The 18,510-nt window shown below is 46.3% G+C and overlaps 3 protein-coding genes across 3 annotated transcripts in view; 1 reads left to right on the top strand and 2 right to left on the bottom strand.

Annotated features, from left to right (window-relative positions):
• Positions 1 to 3,369, bottom strand: part of syne2b (spectrin repeat containing, nuclear envelope 2b) — an 84,246-nt gene extending 80,877 nt beyond the window's left edge. Inside the window, exons 1-3 of the mRNA XM_067243248.1 lie at positions 3,251 to 3,369; positions 1,689 to 1,750; positions 59 to 154 (exon numbers count right to left, since the gene is read on the bottom strand). Of these exons, the coding sequence (XP_067099349.1) occupies positions 59 to 154; positions 1,689 to 1,750; positions 3,251 to 3,269 (177 nt within the window). The 5' untranslated portion in view covers positions 3,270 to 3,369. The remainder of the gene's footprint in view (positions 1 to 58; positions 155 to 1,688; positions 1,751 to 3,250) is intronic.
• Positions 3,370 to 10,661: 7,292 nt separating this feature from the next.
• gphb5 (glycoprotein hormone subunit beta 5) lies at positions 10,662 to 12,039 on the top strand. The gene is made up of 3 exons (XM_067243717.1): positions 10,662 to 10,734; positions 10,945 to 11,143; positions 11,576 to 12,039. The coding sequence occupies exons 1-3, from the start codon at positions 10,706 to 10,708 to the stop codon at positions 11,765 to 11,767; spliced, it is 420 nt and encodes a 139-aa protein (XP_067099818.1). The 5' UTR covers positions 10,662 to 10,705; the 3' UTR covers positions 11,768 to 12,039.
• A 5,039-nt stretch (positions 12,040 to 17,078) lies between these two features.
• Positions 17,079 to 18,510, bottom strand: part of kcnh5b (potassium voltage-gated channel, subfamily H (eag-related), member 5b) — a 27,956-nt gene continuing 26,524 nt past the window's right edge. The window contains 2 exon segments of the mRNA XM_067243093.1: positions 17,079 to 17,912; positions 17,915 to 18,178. Coding sequence (XP_067099194.1) covers positions 17,079 to 17,912; positions 17,915 to 18,178 — 1,098 coding nt within the window.

Below are 18,510 nucleotides of genomic sequence, written 5' to 3'. Positions count from 1 at the left end.
AGGAATGGATGGATGTACGGAGGGAGGGATGTACGGAGGGAGGGAGGGACTCACTCACCATTCGCTGTCCACTCATCACCTCCAGTAGGTCCAGCAGCTTGGACCCATCCCTGAAGTCACTGAACAGGTCCACCACCATGTTTGGGGGTTTCCTCTGCAACAACATTTTTGTAACATTAACCTCTTTCAATTGGCCTAGTGACCGCCATGTATTGCACATGTACAATCACTTATGGCTGTTTGTTGAGGGACAGTTAACCCCAAAATCTAAATGATATATCAATCCTTTTACAGTAAGCTGTAGTGCTAGTTATCACGATATGGCCAAAGAATGTATCATTAGGCTGTATGATTTTTACAAATATATTGATTGATGTTGATAATCCTCTATTTAAAGTATTCAGAGTGTTCTCCTTAGGACAGAACTCTAAAGAAATCAGAAGACGATTTAGTATGCAGTATCCTACACAGACATAAAAGATATCAAAATGTGCATCTCGTTTAGATCGTGTTGTTGTTTTGTAACAAAATCTGTCCCACCAGTGCAGCACGCTACTATGTCACTGATTTGCTTCCATAGTATTTTTTCTTGCCAGGAAATGCACGCTCTACTAACTCAGACTAGGAAAGTCCCACATGAATGAGACTTACTCTGGTTACTCATACTAGTCCCCTCAATGTACAGTCAAAAATAGTTTGATGCTGGGATATACAGAACAGAAACTACATGGGGGGTGCATTTAAGGGCAGGCCTGTATTTCTGGGCAGGGCTGTTTTGTGTATTGCCAGGAAATGCATCAGATCCAAAAATTCAAGGTTCAGAAATTCAGGTTGCTCAAATTCGAACAGTAAAATTCAGATTAGAAAAGATTTTACCCGGCAGAAATTTGAAAAAATATATTTTGATTTTATTTCGCCTCAAATCTTTTCACATTTTTGGGATCTGATTTTCACCATTCAAATTTGAGCAGCCGTAATTTTGTTCTATTTGAATTTCGGGGATCTGAATTTGGGATATGAATTTGAGATCTAAGGGGACGGAAACATACTTCAAACATGCGTTTGTTTCTTTGCGTCTTTTACAATTGTTGCTGCTTAGAAAACAGTGGAAAGACAGTTAGGGTTGTTCTGTCTTTGAACTTGTGCACATAGAAACGCAAACTACTGCGGGACAACACTAGTAAAAAATACATATCATAAACCTGTCAACGTTATCGTGGAATATTTTCTTGTGAAAGTTATCAAGTTCGTCTTATTGCCCAGACCTATCTGAAAGGTATAAATGTGCTCATTAAAAAAACGTGACATAGATTTCCATTGCGTCATTAATTCTGATCCAAACACAATCTTGTCTGGTCGTACTGGAAGTGTATTGAAACATGTCGAACCGGCAGCTAAGTTTCCACAACACAGACGGCCATGCCAGCTTTTGCCACAGTTCATGTTTGCGAGAGGGTGGGGGAGGGTGGGGGAGGTGGTGCCTCTGTCGCTGTCCGTCTGTGTGCTCTGAACTCTGCTCCAAGTGGCTATATTTAAATGAACTAACCCCCTCCAACACACTTTTCTCTTCCTCCCCCTTCTCTCGTCACATGCACAGTTGACCTCTACCATGATCTGTATACCAGTGGTCTACTCCTGGTGGGCTTAAAACAACACTGAATCTCTGTGTGTCCCATGTAGACACTTACCTTTGATAGCTGAGCATTGATCCAGTTGGTGAAGGTTCGCTTCTGAATTTGCTCTTGCTCAACTGCAGAGAGAACAGGTAAAAATAAGACAGGAAATGACATTGTGTTTTACACCGCCAGACCCTGTCAAAGACAGAAGATGCATGTCCAAGGGCAGCAAAGCGGCTCACAAATCGTGTTTCATCGACACGATTATTTGTCGGAACTTAAATAAAGCTGCCTCAGGAACTTGGAACACAATAGCGGTTGGGAACAATGAAATTAAACTCTCACAAATCCCTCTCCTCAGATACTCACAGCACAGTACACAGAGGCCCAGACTGCTAGCACAGCATATGCCCACTCACGGCTGTAAATCTCTACAAAGTTCGTCAGCTCAGCCGCTGTGAGGAGGTGAGTCTCCATCGTCTCTCAGCACACTTCGAAAAGCCCTCACGTCTACGACGAGCACCTCTAAATCCTCCAGAACATCCAACTACTTCAGTAAAAAAGGCTCCTGAATTATTTATTTGTATATAATTGGACTGGAACTCACATCTGCTGGCTCTTGCTCACTAGTTCTGGTCCCACTGCTCAACGCAGCTCAACATAGCCATCAAGGAGCGGTCCCTCATCTCTACCACAAGCTCCTGACTGGGTCCCCCCCCCCCACTGGTCTGCTACTGTGAGCTCGGAGACGCACAGACCGACCGGCCGACCGAACCAAGGAGTTGTTTCCTCAGTAGGCTGTTTTACAGCAGGCCTTCCTCGCCTGCCATCTACATTTACATTTAGTCATTTAGCAGACACTCTTATCCAGAGCGACTTACAGTAAGTACAGGGACATTCCCCCGAGGCAAGTAGGATGAAGTGCCTTGCCCAAGGACACAACATAATTTGACACGGCCGGGAATCTAACTGGCAACCTTCAGATTACTAACCCGATTCCCTAACCGCTCAGCCACTTGACTCCTAGTCTGATGTTGATGATTATCAACGCTTCAAGTGTGTGACTCGGATGTCAAATCAAGATCATTTAAGATCATAAACATTCACCTTCAGTGGTGTTTCCTATAATGTATCAATAGTGCTAAAACATTGACAGCGCCAATGTTTGGAGAGTTCGCAATTGGCCTAGCAAACGAGGAAGAAAGTGAGCTGTGACACTTGTTGGTTTTCTAAGCAGAATCTATTTGTAAACAACCTTGAGTTGAGTTAACCGCAGTCACAACCCTTCAAATCAGTGCTGCTCTCTTAAACACACAAACAAGATAGTCTGGATGAAAATAATGTGACACTACTGTAAGTGCAAACTCTCTTTGGAATCAGCGGGTAAATTAAGCGTCTGTTTGTTTTCTTGCAGCAGTCATCCGAGACAATCTGCAAAAAGCTCATCATGCAATGAGTGTGAAACTCAAACACACAAAGTACCTCATACATCGCACCAACTAGACAAAGAATCCATTCAATCAAATGACAACCACCACACCAACAATTTCCACCTGTAAACACATGAACATACATGCTATTTGCATCGTCTACCCACAAGATTAAGATATCGTAATTTGTTGATTAATCTATACCTTTCCTTGCTGCAGCCATGTTGGCATGGTTTGTTCACAAGTTCACAAACTGATCAGCTCCACTGGATGTAAAAGGGGGGGAAGGGTCCACCCGCAGATAGATGCAACTGCGAGCTGCTTTTTCACTGAGACGGAGCGTCCGTTAGTGAGGATTCCTGTTCAACTACCAGTTATCCTACCTACAGTAACCCTTCAGGGGTGCAGGTGAATAGAGCAGCTCTACAGCTCCTCCCAGCCAAAAGCAAACACATGGAGGTGAGGCCTGTTCAGACAGCACCAGACACAGCCCCCTTCCAAGCTGCCTGTACGTATTGTAGGGAGTGTAGGGAATGTAGGGAGTCAGGTGGCTGAGCGGTTAGGGAATCGTGCTAGTAATCCGAAGAATCGAGCCAGTTCGATTCCCGGTCATGCAAACTGACGTTGTGTCCTTGGGCAAGGCACTTCACCCTGCTTGCCTCGGGGGAATGTCCCTGTATTTACTGTAAGTCGCTCTGGATAAGAGCGTCTGCTAAATGACTAAATGTAAATGTAATGTATTAACCACCACGGAAGATAGTCAAAGCGCAAAAAGGGAGATCCCATTCTTTCAGGGGTGCAACTGCAATATCAACACTACCAACATATCATCTGATAATAGGTTCAATTAGTGAACTCCTAGAGATGATATGTTGGTGTGATGATTGCCTGCTACCTCAGTAAACTCAGTAAATGACCAGCAGTGAGACTGCTGGTCGTTCGACTATACTCTCCCATTCAAGAGAGAGAGGAAGGCCCTTCATGCACCACTGCTACTGTTCACAGACCACGAGTAACATAACATGATTCAAGACTGGAATCTAACTTCTGACATGGGTAAATACCCACAAGGAAACGAAAATATTACCCCGCCAGTGTATTTGCCCAGCTTGGATTTGTGTCAGCCTTTCTACTCTAATTCTTCTTGTTGAATCATGTCTCACTATGTGTGTTATTGACAACCATGCCCCATCAACAAACTCTTAAAGACTAGAGTCAGGTTAAGAGGAAAAGTTACTTTTTATGTTTATTCAAAGTCCAAAATGTTTTTATTTCAGACTTTGTTGATTTTTTTTTATCTACAAAGGGCCTCTCAAAATAAGATTGTTCCCCCCCAAAACTTAATGAGAACATCAGCCAGTTCACATGTGAGCTAAATTTAGCCACATTCTTGTATCATTAAAACTCCAAAAATGCAGAGAAAAACAACCTCTCCGAGCATTATTTGACATGCCTACTTGTCAGTGGGGCGCTGTGCTCACATCACCCCACGGCACATTGTATTATCTGGTGATGTCAGAGCCGGGGCACAAAGGCTTGAATAAACTGATCCAGAAAACGCTGTTTCTAAATAAGGGTAAGAGAACAACAGCAATGATCCTTAAATAGTAGAGCTGAGGACCTCTCGGTGAAAGCTCTCAAAATACTGCCCACGGAGTGTGCAAGGAGAGAGTGTGAGGGAGGGGGGGGGGGGGGTGAGAGAGAGATGATGGGAGGGAGTACCATGAATCGATTGTGTGTGAGCAAGATTAAGAGAGAATGAGGGAGGATGGGATAGTCAAGAATAAGAGAACTAATAGAGACAGGGAGAGAGAGGGGAGAGAGAAGAGGCAGGAGAGAAAAAGATAGAGAAGAGAAAAAGAAAAGATACAGAGGAGAGAGGAAGATGAGATATTAGAGAGAAGAGGGGGAGAGAAAGAGAGACTATCAAACAGTGTCAGGTTTGCTCTGTCAGAGGCATACCTGTCTGCAGTGCCAACTAGAAGACAGGAGGTCTGTGTACCCAAACCAAGGTCATTGGTAGATCTGCTGGACCAACCCGATTGGCCCCTCCTCCACCAATGACAACTGATAGCTACCCAACACACCCGCTCATAACAAAGCCTTTCAGAGTGCCATAAAAGCATGCTGCAGAATAATCCTCACACCAGAAGGTATTTTCTTTCGTTTTTCAATGGAAACATAGTGACTTCATGAGTGTTACAGCGTGACCTTTTATTGAAAGCCTCTCACCTCTCTACCTTCCAGAACGTGCATGACTCATATTTAAGCAGGTTTTATATTCCAACAAACAAAACAAAAACAGTTCCCGCAGCAACTACAAGTAAAAACAGGAATAGCAAGGTTTTGGCTGCAGATGATCAAATAAGTCAAACAAAATGTGAAGTGCGTGAAGGAATAAATGGAATTCGATTTTTCGAACTGAGAGAGGCAGAGTGAGAGAGACAGAGATAGATAGAGACAGAGAGAGAGAGACATAGAGAGACATAGAGAGAGAGACAAAGATAGATATATATATATATATATATATAGAGAGAGAGAGAGAGAGAGAGAGAGAGAGAGAGAGAGAGAGAGAGAGAGAGAGAGAGAGAGAGACAAAGAGAGAGACATAGAGAGACTTGTACTTGATGACGTCTACTGTTAGTCAGGAGGAGTAGACTGACCCTGTAAAAGCATGTGAACGTTGTCTATGTCCAGGGGGATAGCCCCCCTCTCCACAGGGGCCTCTCTGGCCTCATCTGATGACATACTTCCTGTGGGCGGGGCTCATCCAAGTCCAAACAGCATGGCACCCCTCTAGAGACAAACACAAGAAATACTCAATAAATAAAATACAGCAGAAATACTACTAAAGCACTTGGAGCAATCCTTAAAGATACAAACAGTACTCAACACATGGTGTGGTATGTGTAGTTGTGAATGGTGATTCCTTTTGTTTACGGTTAACAAGTAACAGCATGCAGGCAGTATCTTAGCTCACGTTGTAATTGTCCTTCAGTTTATAAATTAATATGAAAGAGGATTAGATCGGGATGAGCAATCCATCATCGGATCTCATCTGCTGTCGTTGGAAACACATTCGCTTGTTTATGGACGAAGTTCTGTTTAGTCTTGTTTCAGATAGCCTAAGGATGTAGGCATAATTAGTTTGACATTTAAAAGTTCTTTGCATTTTCAGCAGTTCAACAAGTTACAGTTCCTCCAACAAGGAGGGAAAAAACGCTAACTCCAATCACCGTGGTTACTCAATGACAGTGACGGACAGCTCTGTTAAAATGAACAGGTGACAGAGACCAGCGAGTCGGCCTATACATACACCATACACTGTGCAGTGTGTCACAGCAATAAACACCTGTGTGGGCCCATTAGATCATATGTTGGAGGCCCAGCCGTTCCCCAGATCCTGACCACTGGACCCAGAGACACTGAGCACCACTGAATGACTGTAACACAGCTCTGCTGAGAACCATATGCCTGTGGGGGGGGGGGGTGCTGTGTTGCTGTCATCCTCACTACAGTGAGGCATCTGTGCTATCCCAAAGCCTCATGTCAGCTGGAGAGAGAGAGAGAGAGAGAGAGAGAGAGAGAGAGAGAGAGAGAGAGGGAGAGAGAGAGAGAGAGAGAGAGAGAGAGAGAGAGAGAGAGAGAGAGCGACAGACGGGCGATAGAAAAAGACAGAGAGAGAGAGAGAGAGAGAGAGAGAGAGAGAAAGAGAGAGGCAGATAGAAAAAGACAGAGAGAGCGAGAGAGACAGGCAGGCAGATGGAGAGAGAGAGAGAGAGAGAGAGAGAGAGAGAGAGAGAGAGACAGAGAGAGACAGAGAGAGACAGAGAGAGCGAGAGAGACAGGCAGGCAGATGGAGAGAGAGAGAGAGAGAGAGAGAGAGAGAGAGAGAGAGAGAGAGAGAGAGAGAGAGAGAGAGAGAGAGAGAGAGAGAGAGAGAGAGAGAGAGAGAGAGAGAGAGCCTGTGTCCCTACGTCAAAGTCACTCAGGGCTGCTCTAATTGTGGATAGCACATACAACACATAACAAAATACTGGAAAAAGCAGAGGGGGCGAGATAGCACCTTCTCAGTTATTCTGTATGTGAGGGCCAGGAGACAGGACAACACTGAGCTGTTTACCACAACAGCACATTCCCTATACATTCATGACCAGCAACAATATGGGGCTTCTCTCTCCCCCTCTCTCTCTTTATCTCTCTCCCCCTCTCTCTCTTTATCTCACTCCCCCTCTCTCTCTTTATCTCTCTCCCCCTCTCTCTCTTCATCTCCCTCCCCCTCTCTCTCCCTCTCTCCATCTTGCTATCCCGTGTCTCTCCATCTCTCTCCCTCTCTCCCTCCCTCTCTCTCTCTATCTCGCTATCCCTTGTCTCTCCATCTCTCTCTCCATCTCTCTTCCTCTCTCCCTCCCTCTCTCTCTCTATCTCGCTATCCCGTGTCTCTCCATCTCTCTCTCTCTCTCCCTCCCTCTCTCTCTCTCTCTCTCACTCTCTCTCTATCTCGCTATCCCATGTCTCTCCATCTCTCTCCCTCTCTCTCTCTCTCTCCCTCCCTCTCTCTCCATCTCGCTATTCCATGTCTCTCGCTCAGTCATGTGGATGAGTGACAGATGGATCACCACGTCATTTAAGGATGGGTTCCCTTATGTTTCGTCAAACCCCTCAGGCTGTCCAAGACTGGTCGAGAGGCCTTTGTTACATGAAGAGGCCAGGCTGATGAATCAGTCTTCGTAAACCCAACCAGCACCAGGAACAGACACAAGTTAGCGTAGAGACATTTACATTTTACATTTATGCATTTAGCAGACGCTTTTATCTAAAGCGACTTCCAAGAGAGAGTTTTACAAAAGTGCAAAGGTCACTGATCATGACAACGAGATAGCCCCAAACATCGCAGGTAGCCAATGACAAGCCAAGAGACAGTCTGTGGTTTCAGTGTGAGGGCAAATGCTGCACCATTGTCCAGAACTGAAGACTTGCAGCCCTCACTAGATCTACTTAGCCAGGGGTGAGTTCCCTGTAACTTTCTTAGCAGTGTGATATGTCATCCACTTCTTTGAAATGACCAGGAACCCTATTGAGGAGGCTAGTTGAACTTGGCACTCGGGTCAAGGACACAGCAACTTATTGAGACCAAGCCATGGTTATGTGTCCTGCTTGTCAATGTAATTTTCATATCTAGCATCTTTTTTATCAAGATACAAAGTATTATTCTACATGTCAGTTCATCTAACGCTTCAACTATCAGGACAAAGCCATCTCGTGCCGATTTGTGTGCTGTGAGACAAGAGATTATCACTACAAATATGTACAGTTTAGCCTACATCACCCACAGACAGTGCAAATCATGAAAGGAAAAAGGCACAACAGCACTTTCAAAAGTAAACTTGTTTGCAGTTTTTCTATTAAAGCCCTAATTCAACTCACAGGTCAAGTTAAGAATAAATGTCATGCACTTTGACTCCTGGAATGGAATAGCGCGAGAGACGCGTTGACGTTGTGAACCTGTCACTGCCTGAAATAGCGCACCAATGAGTTCACTGCTGCCGCTAAAGCGCTTCAATCCGTTATACTGTCAATTTAGTCCTTGAGGAAGACGAAAGGACGTTTAGTAATGGATGTTAAATTCCCCATAGTTAAGAGTTCCTCAAAAACGTCGAGCCTTAATACGAAATAATTAAATATGACATTTTACAATTATTAGATATATGTGTTCTTCAAAAACTTTCTGAAAAAGACCACAGGCACAGTGGACTAGAAATAAACGTTTTTCAAAAGGTTTTTGATTAAATGTTGATTCACATCTTTGGAGAAAATCACTAGTCCAACTCTATTTCCAACTATTTTTCCAAGTTTAGGGTATTGTCCTACAGTTGTCTTCACAAACTGTACTGAATTAACTTGTCATACAGTACTTACGTACAATGCAGTAATCTAGAGCGGATGCGTTGCACTTGAAATGTAGGTGTGCGTCCGAACAATAACAAACATCAATCGAGCAAAACAGAATGCACAATACTGATAGGATTGGACTGAGGCTGAAGCCAGTTACACCCCTCCCACGCCGCGCAAATTTGGATATGGCAACACCTCCCAGGGCAGCGGCCCACTGTCACACGAGAAGCTGGTGCCATACCGCTCGGCGGGACTAAATATAACAGCTAGTAAGGCCAGCACATAGTCTTCGTTTTAGCACTTAGGTTAAGGGTAGGCTGGAAAATGTTCCCTCTTCCGTGATGATGACAGACATTACAGCTATACCAGTGGCACAGTAAACTCATGACGCTATACTGCATAACAAGAATGGCCTTTTTCGTTAAGTGAAAACAATCTGATCTTCTTCTCCATAGTGTTGCTTTTTGAAATGCATCAGGGAGGTATAGGTGACGAATGTAATGGCGCATGTGAATAGCCCTGTTAATGACTGGTGGAAATATCTGAATGGGCAAACTATCTCCTCTAGTGAAGGATCTGCTGTGGTAGTCATGCACCCAACCCTCTTTAACAAAGGCCAGAGTTCACACTATCTTAAGAAGCCATGACATACAGTATAGGTGCAGTACTGATGATGGCTCACACATCTGAGATAACTATTTAACTAGTATACGTTTTTAATCAATCAAATTGATAAATATCACTAGAATTGGTTGTTTGTGTTTGGCATTAATAAAACATTATAATGCATCTGGATGATGCACTTTTTGTTGCAGTGGCTTGAAAATTAGTACTACAAACAGCCACTAGAGGTCCTTGTTACACCGCTCCCAATCAAATAGGCCACGCTGTGTTGAAGTTTATGAAATACTTGAAATGTGATTCCAGTGAGAACATTTAGCTCTCACAGATCATTGAGAACTGTCCAGTAGAGCAGTTGGAAACTCGTTTAAACCTATACCCGACTCATCACCCTGTTAGTTTAATTAAACTTTAATTGCGTGAAGATTCATTTCCTGAACGACTTGAGCGGTTCTGCTTCAGTACCCATATCCCTGAGGGGTTAGAGGAAGATAAATGTCGGTTAGAGATGGTTGCTCACCCCAAAACACCTCTTCTCTTCTCTTGTCTCCACGGATGAGACTCACCAGACCACCCCAACCTCTCAGCCTCCATACGCTCCAACATGCCCATCCGTTGTCAGGTATAGCTGGAGCTAAAAGAAAATATCCTTGCGGGAAAAAAAGACAACAGCGACGAGGCATTTTTCAAAACAGTTCAGCCAATTACCGGAGACGTCGTCTAATTTAGCTGAGCTGAGTGTGGATACAGGTATGATTATTGTGTTTTTCCCCTCATTCCATGTGGCTGGCTTTGAACAAAAGAGCAGCCTTTCTGCCTAATCAGGCTAATGGAGCAATGGCTGGCTCATGGCTGGTGGGCTGGGATAGAGCAGGGCCTAAGGGAGATTAAACTGTCTCTTTCTGCCGGAGCCCTGGTGACTCAAGATGACTAGCTGCGTCTGATTGACAGGACACACTGAAATAAATAGAGCAGAGTTCCACCCTGTGATCCATTATCAAGTGCTTCTGTTCTGAGTGGAACTGCTACTTGTGGATTTCAGCTACTGTTCCAAAGATCCAGGTTGAAGGGCCACTCACCATAGCTGCCCCCCCCCCCCCCCTCCCAGTTTGAGTTGCTGTGTTGGGATCTGACTTGAGCAAGATGACCCTGCAGAGGAAAGGTGCACCATGGTAAGTGAGATAATCTTGGTCAGAGTTTTGACACGCTAACGAAAAAAGATCCTACTTTCTTTTTAAGTGTGACTTGCAACGTACTCCAATTTTCTTTTTAAAAATCGTAATGACTTGATCCTGCCAACAGCACCATAAGAACAGGAATGAAGCAGCGAATCGTGTGTGGTAGCCTATATAATTAAACCTTCTGTTGTTGTGTTTCTGAAGGTGGTGTGTGATTCTGTTGTACTGCACCGTACTGTGGGCAGGTCTTCAGCCACAGTCCCTCACCAAGGCTTCTGCCATCAACCTGCGTCGCTTCATTGGCTGTGCTGTGAGAGAATTCACCTTCCTGGCCAGGAAGCCTGGCTGTGCCAGCCTGCACATCACCACAGACGCCTGCTGGGGGCGCTGTGAGACCTGGGAGGTGAGGGGAGACAACCACGACGAAGTTAAAAGGCTTGTGGTGTACTGTACCGAGATTAGATATTCTCCAAAACTATGAAGTTGACGTCAGCAATCTAGGCTGATGGAACAGTTTACTTTTTAATGTGTCAATTTCTCAGAACGCAATATTCTTTCATATTCTGATAAAAGTTAGATTACAAATACAGTCGAATATTGTGAGACTAGTTACATTGTGATAAAGATGGCATCAAAATGTTTCAGAAAACGCACATAAATCACTATGTTTTAAGAAAACATTTAAGAAGGCACAATTACGCACTAAAGATCTGGAAAAAACGCTAGGCACAGAACACAACTTGTGTGTGTGGTACGAATTGTTATTGTTTCTTATCGGTTACGTATAATAGCTTTGCTTCTCCACTGATTGCCCCCTTGGTGCCTGTGCCCGCAGAAGCCAGTCCTAGACCCTCCCTTCATCGAGTCCTACCAGCGAGTCTGCACCTACAACGAGACGCGCATGGTCACCGTGCGCCTGCCAAACTGCTCGTCTACCGTGGAACCCTCCTACACCTACCCCGTGGCCCTGAGGTGTGACTGTGGTGTGTGTCTTACCAGCACCACGGAGTGCATCACCTCAGTCTGATTGGCCGATGTGCATTCCGGAACGTTTTCACGGTAGCTCTGGACGTGTGGACTATGTATACCGCTTAGAGTCCGTGGGAAAGGGGAATATATTTTCACTATGAGGATTTTAAACCGATTGTAGAATTTTAAGGAAATCTGACAGGCATTTTTTTTTCGTACAAAACTAGTGGTATGATTTGAATTTGTGTGGTTCTCTCTTTGCTAACTTCTCCCTCTGTAAAGGATACTGTATAAATACCTGGATGTTTTTGATTAAGGTCATCCTGAGATGTTTAGGTCACAAATAAATTGTTTTTGAAACAAGGGCTAACAATGATTCATGGTTTGAAAGTGAACCTGCAAATGTGCATGTTAAATGGATGAAGCAATGTTTCCGAGTGTTAAGAATACCCATGACAAAAAGAACATTATGTAATCCTTGTCTACTCACGTGTCACTAAGGTGCCACAGGGTTGTGTTTGAGCTCTCTTTCTTTCTCTCTCTCTCTCCCTCTTTCTCTCCCTCTCTCTCTCCCTCTCTCTCCCTCTCCCTCCCTCCCTCTCTCCCTCTCTCGCTCTGGGCGTCTTTACTGCATGACTGGGGTGAGAGAGACAGAGAGTACTCTCCAGAGTCCCTCTCCCACTGTCACACACACCCACACACTCCCTAATGTGGCAGCGGTGTCAAGACTCATCTCTAGTCCCTTTTGGGGTTCGCCCTAAAATGGTCTCCACTTGAAACATAAATACATACATTATCCAGTCTCCTCCCCCCAAGATTGCAAAGGTCCTCTCTTTAGTTGGTGGTTTTGGAATGTGAATGCTAGAGAAAACCACAAAAAAAGGCCGTGAGGACAGGAGACCAGGAGCACATTTACATTTAGTCATTTAGCAGACGCTCTTATCCAGAGCGACTTACAGTACGTACAGGGACAGTCCCCCTGAGGCAAGTAGGGTGAAGTGCCTTGCCCAACGTCATTTGGCACAGCCGGGAATCGAACCAGTGACCTTCTGATTACTAGCCCGATTCCCTAACCGCTCAGCCATCTGACTCCCACTGGCGCACTGGCGCTGTCCATGCCTCTCAAAGATAAACAGCCTCACACGCTACAGGACATCGCTGTCCCTGTCAGAGAGAAACAGCCTTTTAAAACATTAACGGCCAAAGCGGAGCGGGGAAAGAACCTGGCTCTGTGTATCCAAAGAGTCCTTGTTCCACAGCCTTGACGAGAGCCACTGCAACAGCTCCTGTTGTTCTGATCGCTTCTGACATAACCGCTTCCTCCACGGGCTGTAAGGGGAGGGGGGAGGGGGGTCTTGAGACCTGGAACAGCTCTTGGCAGGGCTGAGGAAAGGGGGGAGGGGACTGGTTTTGTACCACAACATCCTGGCTTGCAAGATCTGGCAGAAGTTGTCGGTAGTGATGAGGAGTAGGGCAGATGAGAAAGGCGTGACGCTGAGGTGTCCAGTGCAGGGGACGTGCAGGCCGCCCCCTCAGACCCCATCACGGCGTGGGCGCCCGCACGGCCCGAGCCCCCCCACAGTCAGGGCCCCCCACCTCGATCCTCCGTGAGGCCGTGATGTACCAGGGGAGGCACAGAGAGCCAAGCACTTCCACGTCAGGCCCTTCCACTTCGACCCCCCAGTCTGTCACACACTGGCTCAGTGTGCCTAGTGTCCCCAAGGGCTTTCAGGACACACAAAGAACTCACAAGTCGTCTTTTTGTCAAACCCGTACGGTGACCAGCCTTGCTCTTTACAAGCTGCACGACAACCATGATGGCGGTCGGTAGAACCTGGGGAAGTGGTGTCATCATTGCCCGATGAACAGCATGGCTACAACATTAGGTACCGCTTAACATTAAGGCATCATGATCTACCTTACAGCTACATAGCAATAGCGGTTAATATGCAACTGTTGTGTTGTTACCATGGTATTGTTATTGAGTTACATGGTGGTTAATGTAACCTTAAAGTTGGAAGTGTTGCCCAACATTCTTTTGATTATCTACTTTTATAAATAGACGTTAATTATCTACCGTGTCTCATGAAGATGGATGTCACTTTGGGTCAGGAAGTCATTCTTTGCACCGAGCGCTGAGGACAAGCAAATTGGGATACGTAACTGACAACTATCAAACAGGAGCCTTTAGTCTGGGCCAGCATTGCCTTCAGGTGTTGAACAATATTTAGATCTTGACAGTTTTATTTATCTCAACTGTTTCTTTTGGCTTGCTGTCAATATAAGCTCTGCTGGCAAGCTTACCATGATAATTCTTCTGTCAACCTGTTCAGCTGTAATTGGCTGCAAATTTTAACCTTTCAATGCACCTTCCAACTGCCTCAACAAGAACTATCCGGCTCTACTAATGAGCCAATTACATTCAGTTGAGAAAAACCAACAAATAATAATGAACAGAGTGTAGTAAAATTAGCGGGGCAGTGCCTGATCAATTAAAGCATCAAATATTGAAAAAGTACAAATCAAAGCACAACAAAGTTAAGCACCTGTATGGAGTATTTGATGCATTGCCCCAGGGCTGGTGATGTTAATAGGTGACTGATGGGTTGTTAAATCGGGCAATTTTAGCTCTGGCTTTTTGTGCGGGAGATTGTCTTATATTAGACTGATCCTCGACAGATTAGACGATGGTAAACTCTCTGATGGATATTCCAGTCACACAACAGAGCCGTGAATATCTGCAGATGTGGTTTCAAAGAGATGCAGAGCTATTAGCAGCTCTGCAAATCACACATTTCGTCTGAGTTCGGAAGACAGCGGAGCACACAATCTAAGATAAACCAGAAGTTAAAAATATAATAAGACGCCTCACAGATGTTTGACAAAATAATAAAAATGTGTATTCCTGTAAAGCAAGCACATTTTAGAGTCGAGACGACAAACAAAGCCCTGGAATTCTCTCAGACAGTAGTTTATTTTGCTGACGCTACAGTAAGGTGTGTAACTGTATAACAATGCATGAGTCATTGAGTGAATCAGTGCTACTTCTTGCCATGGCAACAAATGGTATAAAACAGTAACATTCCAGTAGAAAAGGGGGTAGTGACTCCTGCCCAGGGTTTTGGGCAGATGTTTCCCAGTCCTGCCTGTCCCCAGAGGAACGTGTACACAGCCAGTACAGTCACACAGAGCGGTGGTACATTTGCATGCTCAGGAGACACTCATAGAGGAAGAAAGAAAGAGAGAGAGAGACAGAGAGAGAGAGAGAGAGAGAGATTGAGGGAGAGAGAGAGAGAGAGAGAGAAAAGAGAGAGACAGAGAGAGAGAGAGAGAGAGAGAGAGAGAAAAAGAGAGAGAGAAAGAGAGAGACAGAGAGAGAGAGAGAGAGAGAAAGAGAGAGATTGAGGAAGAGAGAGAGAAAAAGAGAGAGAAAAAGAGAGAGATTGAGGGAGCTCCTCAACAAGAGAAGAGACAGACCAACGTCAGGAGAGGGAGTGAGAGAGGGGGAAGGTGCGGTACACATTCAGCTGAGACGCGCAGCGTTTCCCGAGATGAAGGCTTTCCAGGGAGCAGGACTCAGATCTCAGGAGACTCTTCCTTATTCGCTTGTCAGACAGGGAGAAAACCCCACTCTCACCCACTGCTCTGTGTCTGTGTGTGTCACAGGCTAGGCTGTGTGTCACCCTGCAAACCTCAAGTCTGCTCCAAGGTAATCTAGAAGGTTCTACTGATGGGAACTTTTCAATGGCATGTAAAACACGCTAGAGTGATATAAAATAATGACCTAGAGTATATACACATGTTCCATCTAGTTGAGCGTGACAACTGCGTTCTAATAAATCTTCGGATAATTCTAAATGGCTTTAGGGTACCCAGACGTGTGGGACAGTAAGCAAAGGAGCGTCGGACTCTTTAATTTTCATGAGAAAACGACTTGTTGCATAGCTTTTTGATATTCGGAATACCAAGACCATGAACATAGCATGGCAGAACAGTACAGACATCCACGCTGCTCTGAGGAGATCTCCGTGTTTCTCCACGGTGCTCTGACTCGTGTTGGAACGGTCTGAGATCTCCAGGAGCCTGCGGTGGTGAGTTCATCTGAGGAGAGACTGCATCGAGGGCCTCCCAGGCTCTGCTGCTTGGTGCTCTGACAGACCAACTCATCACCCCCACTGAGGAAGGCTCCTGGGGGCACAAGAGCCACATCGAGAGATGCTCTTGTGTGGGCGTGTACGTTTGTGTGTGTGAGCATGCGTTTGTATGTGTGTGTGCATGCATGCGTGTGTGTATGTGCATGCATGTGTGTGTGTATGCATGTGTGTGTGTGTGAACGTGGGTATGTGTGTGCGCGTGTGCACACACTCTCTGGGGCATAAAACTGCTCCTCGGCATGCAGATGTAGAAAAGCATGATAGAGATATTTAATTCTTTATTACATGAGCTCTTTGCAGTGAAGGTGTTCTCAATAACAGAACCCACGGCAGGCCTCGTGACACACTGCCGGTGAGCTCGTCGTGTGTTAAGTGATGGAACGCTCCGTCACTGGACTGAGTGCACGAAACTTCTGAACATTCCTAATGTCTTCCTGTCCTAGTCACTCTCAAATTCGCCGAGCCAATCACAGATCTGGATCATGCAGGAGAAGGGTAAACCTCACGACAGTCACGATGGCGACACAGGTACGCTATCACTTGAGCGTAACTAACGGATGCATAGACACAAGGATAAAATTAGAAAATAATTAATCGTTCGCTAGAGAAAATTAGAGGGGGGGGGGGTAAAGGATGCCACGTTCATTAAAAAATAGAAAATGTTATTAATAGTATCAACTTAAACTAACTAAGGTTTGAGAGAAAACAAACTGAGTCGCATGCTCTAAAAGGTGTGCTCTAATTAGTAGGGGCATTTGTGCCGTCATAACAAGGACAGATCAGAGAAGGACAACTTTCTCCCGGGCAAAACGTACAACTGTTTCAACCTCTCCACTTGGTTTTTGTCAAAGCTCAATCTATCAGTCAACATCTCAGTCAACTTCTGCAAGTCAATGTTTATAGTGCTACCAGTATGCCAAACCCTGAATGTCCATATAATAAATCTTCCACGATTAAAAATATTCATATATATATATACATACAGTGTGGATCAATAAAATCTTGGTTCTCTTTAAATTAGTTTGCATGCAGTCAACTGCATAATATACAGGCAATAAGTACGTTCGAGTCATAGTTTCTTTGGCAGGCCAGAATCCAGCTGGACATGCATAGAGAAGTATTTACAATCAAAAAAGGTCTGTATCATTGAGTAGTGTTCTGTCACAAACATGACACAAAAGTCTATGTGCAAAAAGCAGTTTCAATAAGTCTTCCTCAGACCTGACCATCGTCTGAATCAGGAGAGACCGGTCTGGACACCGTGAAGATGTCCTGTCGTTTGGTTTTGGTTTTGGGGGTGGAGGCCCCAGGCGACCTCCTCTTGCTGGAGAGCAGTTTGAGGATCTCTGCTACCTGCGTCTCCAGGACGCCCAGACGGCCTCCGAGGCCCTGGATGTCCCCTCGGAGCTCCAGCCTGGTCTCCTGCAGCGCGGCCTGCAGGGCCTGCTCCGGGATGGGGCAGAAGGCCTGGGGAGACCCGCCCCCCCCTGGGAGAGGGCTGTGCTGGGAGGAGTCCAGCGGCGTCCGCGCCTCCCCGGCCCGGTCGATGCGCAGCTCGCTCTTGGTGATGCCGCTGTCGCACGAGTCCGTCTTGCGGAGGGGGTTGTTGCTCGAGACCCCGCCCTCCTCCACGTCTCCCCTCCCGCCGCCGCCTCCCTCCTGACCTTTGCCCTCCTGAGAGAGCATCTCCACAGACATGGCCTTGGTGACGTTGTTCAGACCCTCGGTTTGCACCTCGGCCGGCTGGGGGGCCATGTTGCTCTTGAGTCTCATCCAGCCCTTGGGCGCTGCGGGCCTGGCAGCGGCGGGGCTGCTGCTGGCTTTGAGCCGGGCCGCCGGAGGCTCCCCTCCTCCGGCAGGGCTGGGCTGCAGCTCCAGCAGGTCACAGTTGTTCTGCTTGGAGCTCTCCCCGCTGCTGGCACCGGAGCGGCTGCTGGCGTAGGCCAGGGAGCTCTGCATGGGCGTGACCTGCGACACGGTCAGCACGCTGCTGCTGCAGCCGGAGGAGGGGGGGGGCCCCGTTCTGCAGCGAGGGGGAGGGGCCGCTGGATGTTGAGGGGCAGCGAGTGCTGCAGGCTGGAGTGGGACAGCTGCAGGCTCTGCGGGTGCAGGTGCTGGTGCTCCACTTGGAACTGGTTTTTCTCCAGGTCCAGCTGGGACGAGGCCCCCTGGGTCCTCATCTCCTTCTGCTGCTTGAACTTCTGGAAGAGCTTCCTGACCGGGTGGTCCTGGGGGATGGTCAGCTGCACCTCGTTCTTCTGCCGCTGCCGCTCCTCCTCCTCCTTCTTCACGTCGCTGATCTTACGGAAAATGATCTGCGGAGACACGAAACAAAGCAGCGTTAATTATGAACGCTTCTTAAAACCACAACAGAGAAATCAGGACGCGACGCCTGTTAAGACAGAAACGAGACAGACGCGACGAGACGGAAAGTAATTCGGTATTTGCCAAAATTGGTGGAAAACTGCTGTCTGTGCTGGCTGTCTATCACACGCCCCAATCTCTCTCTGCAGTGCAGGAGGTGCTCTAAAGTGCATCTGGGTTTTGGGATCTCTGTTAAATCCCCCATCAGCACTACTGTATCTGGCTCCATTAGGCTGCCTGAGACTGGCGAGCCTGTTCTCTTCAGACGCTAATTACCTCAGGG

This window comes from Osmerus mordax, chromosome 9 (assembly GCF_038355195.1).
Source record: "Osmerus mordax isolate fOsmMor3 chromosome 9, fOsmMor3.pri, whole genome shotgun sequence".
NCBI classification, from domain to species: Eukaryota; Metazoa; Chordata; class Actinopteri; order Osmeriformes; family Osmeridae; genus Osmerus; species Osmerus mordax.
Note: the sequence above shows the minus strand (reverse complement) of the source record. Positions and strands in the feature narration are given on the sequence as shown.

Excerpts from the sequence above, each read along its gene's own strand:
- gphb5 (XM_067243717.1), top strand. The coding sequence starts at position 10,706 with ATGACCCTGCAGAGGAAAGGTGCACCATG. Across the intron at positions 10,735-10,944 it reads CAGAGGAAAGGTGCACCATG|GTGGTGTGTGATTCTGTTGT; the intron begins GTAAGTGAGATA and ends GTGTTTCTGAAG. Across the intron at positions 11,144-11,575 it reads GGCGCTGTGAGACCTGGGAG|AAGCCAGTCCTAGACCCTCC; the intron begins GTGAGGGGAGAC and ends CTGTGCCCGCAG.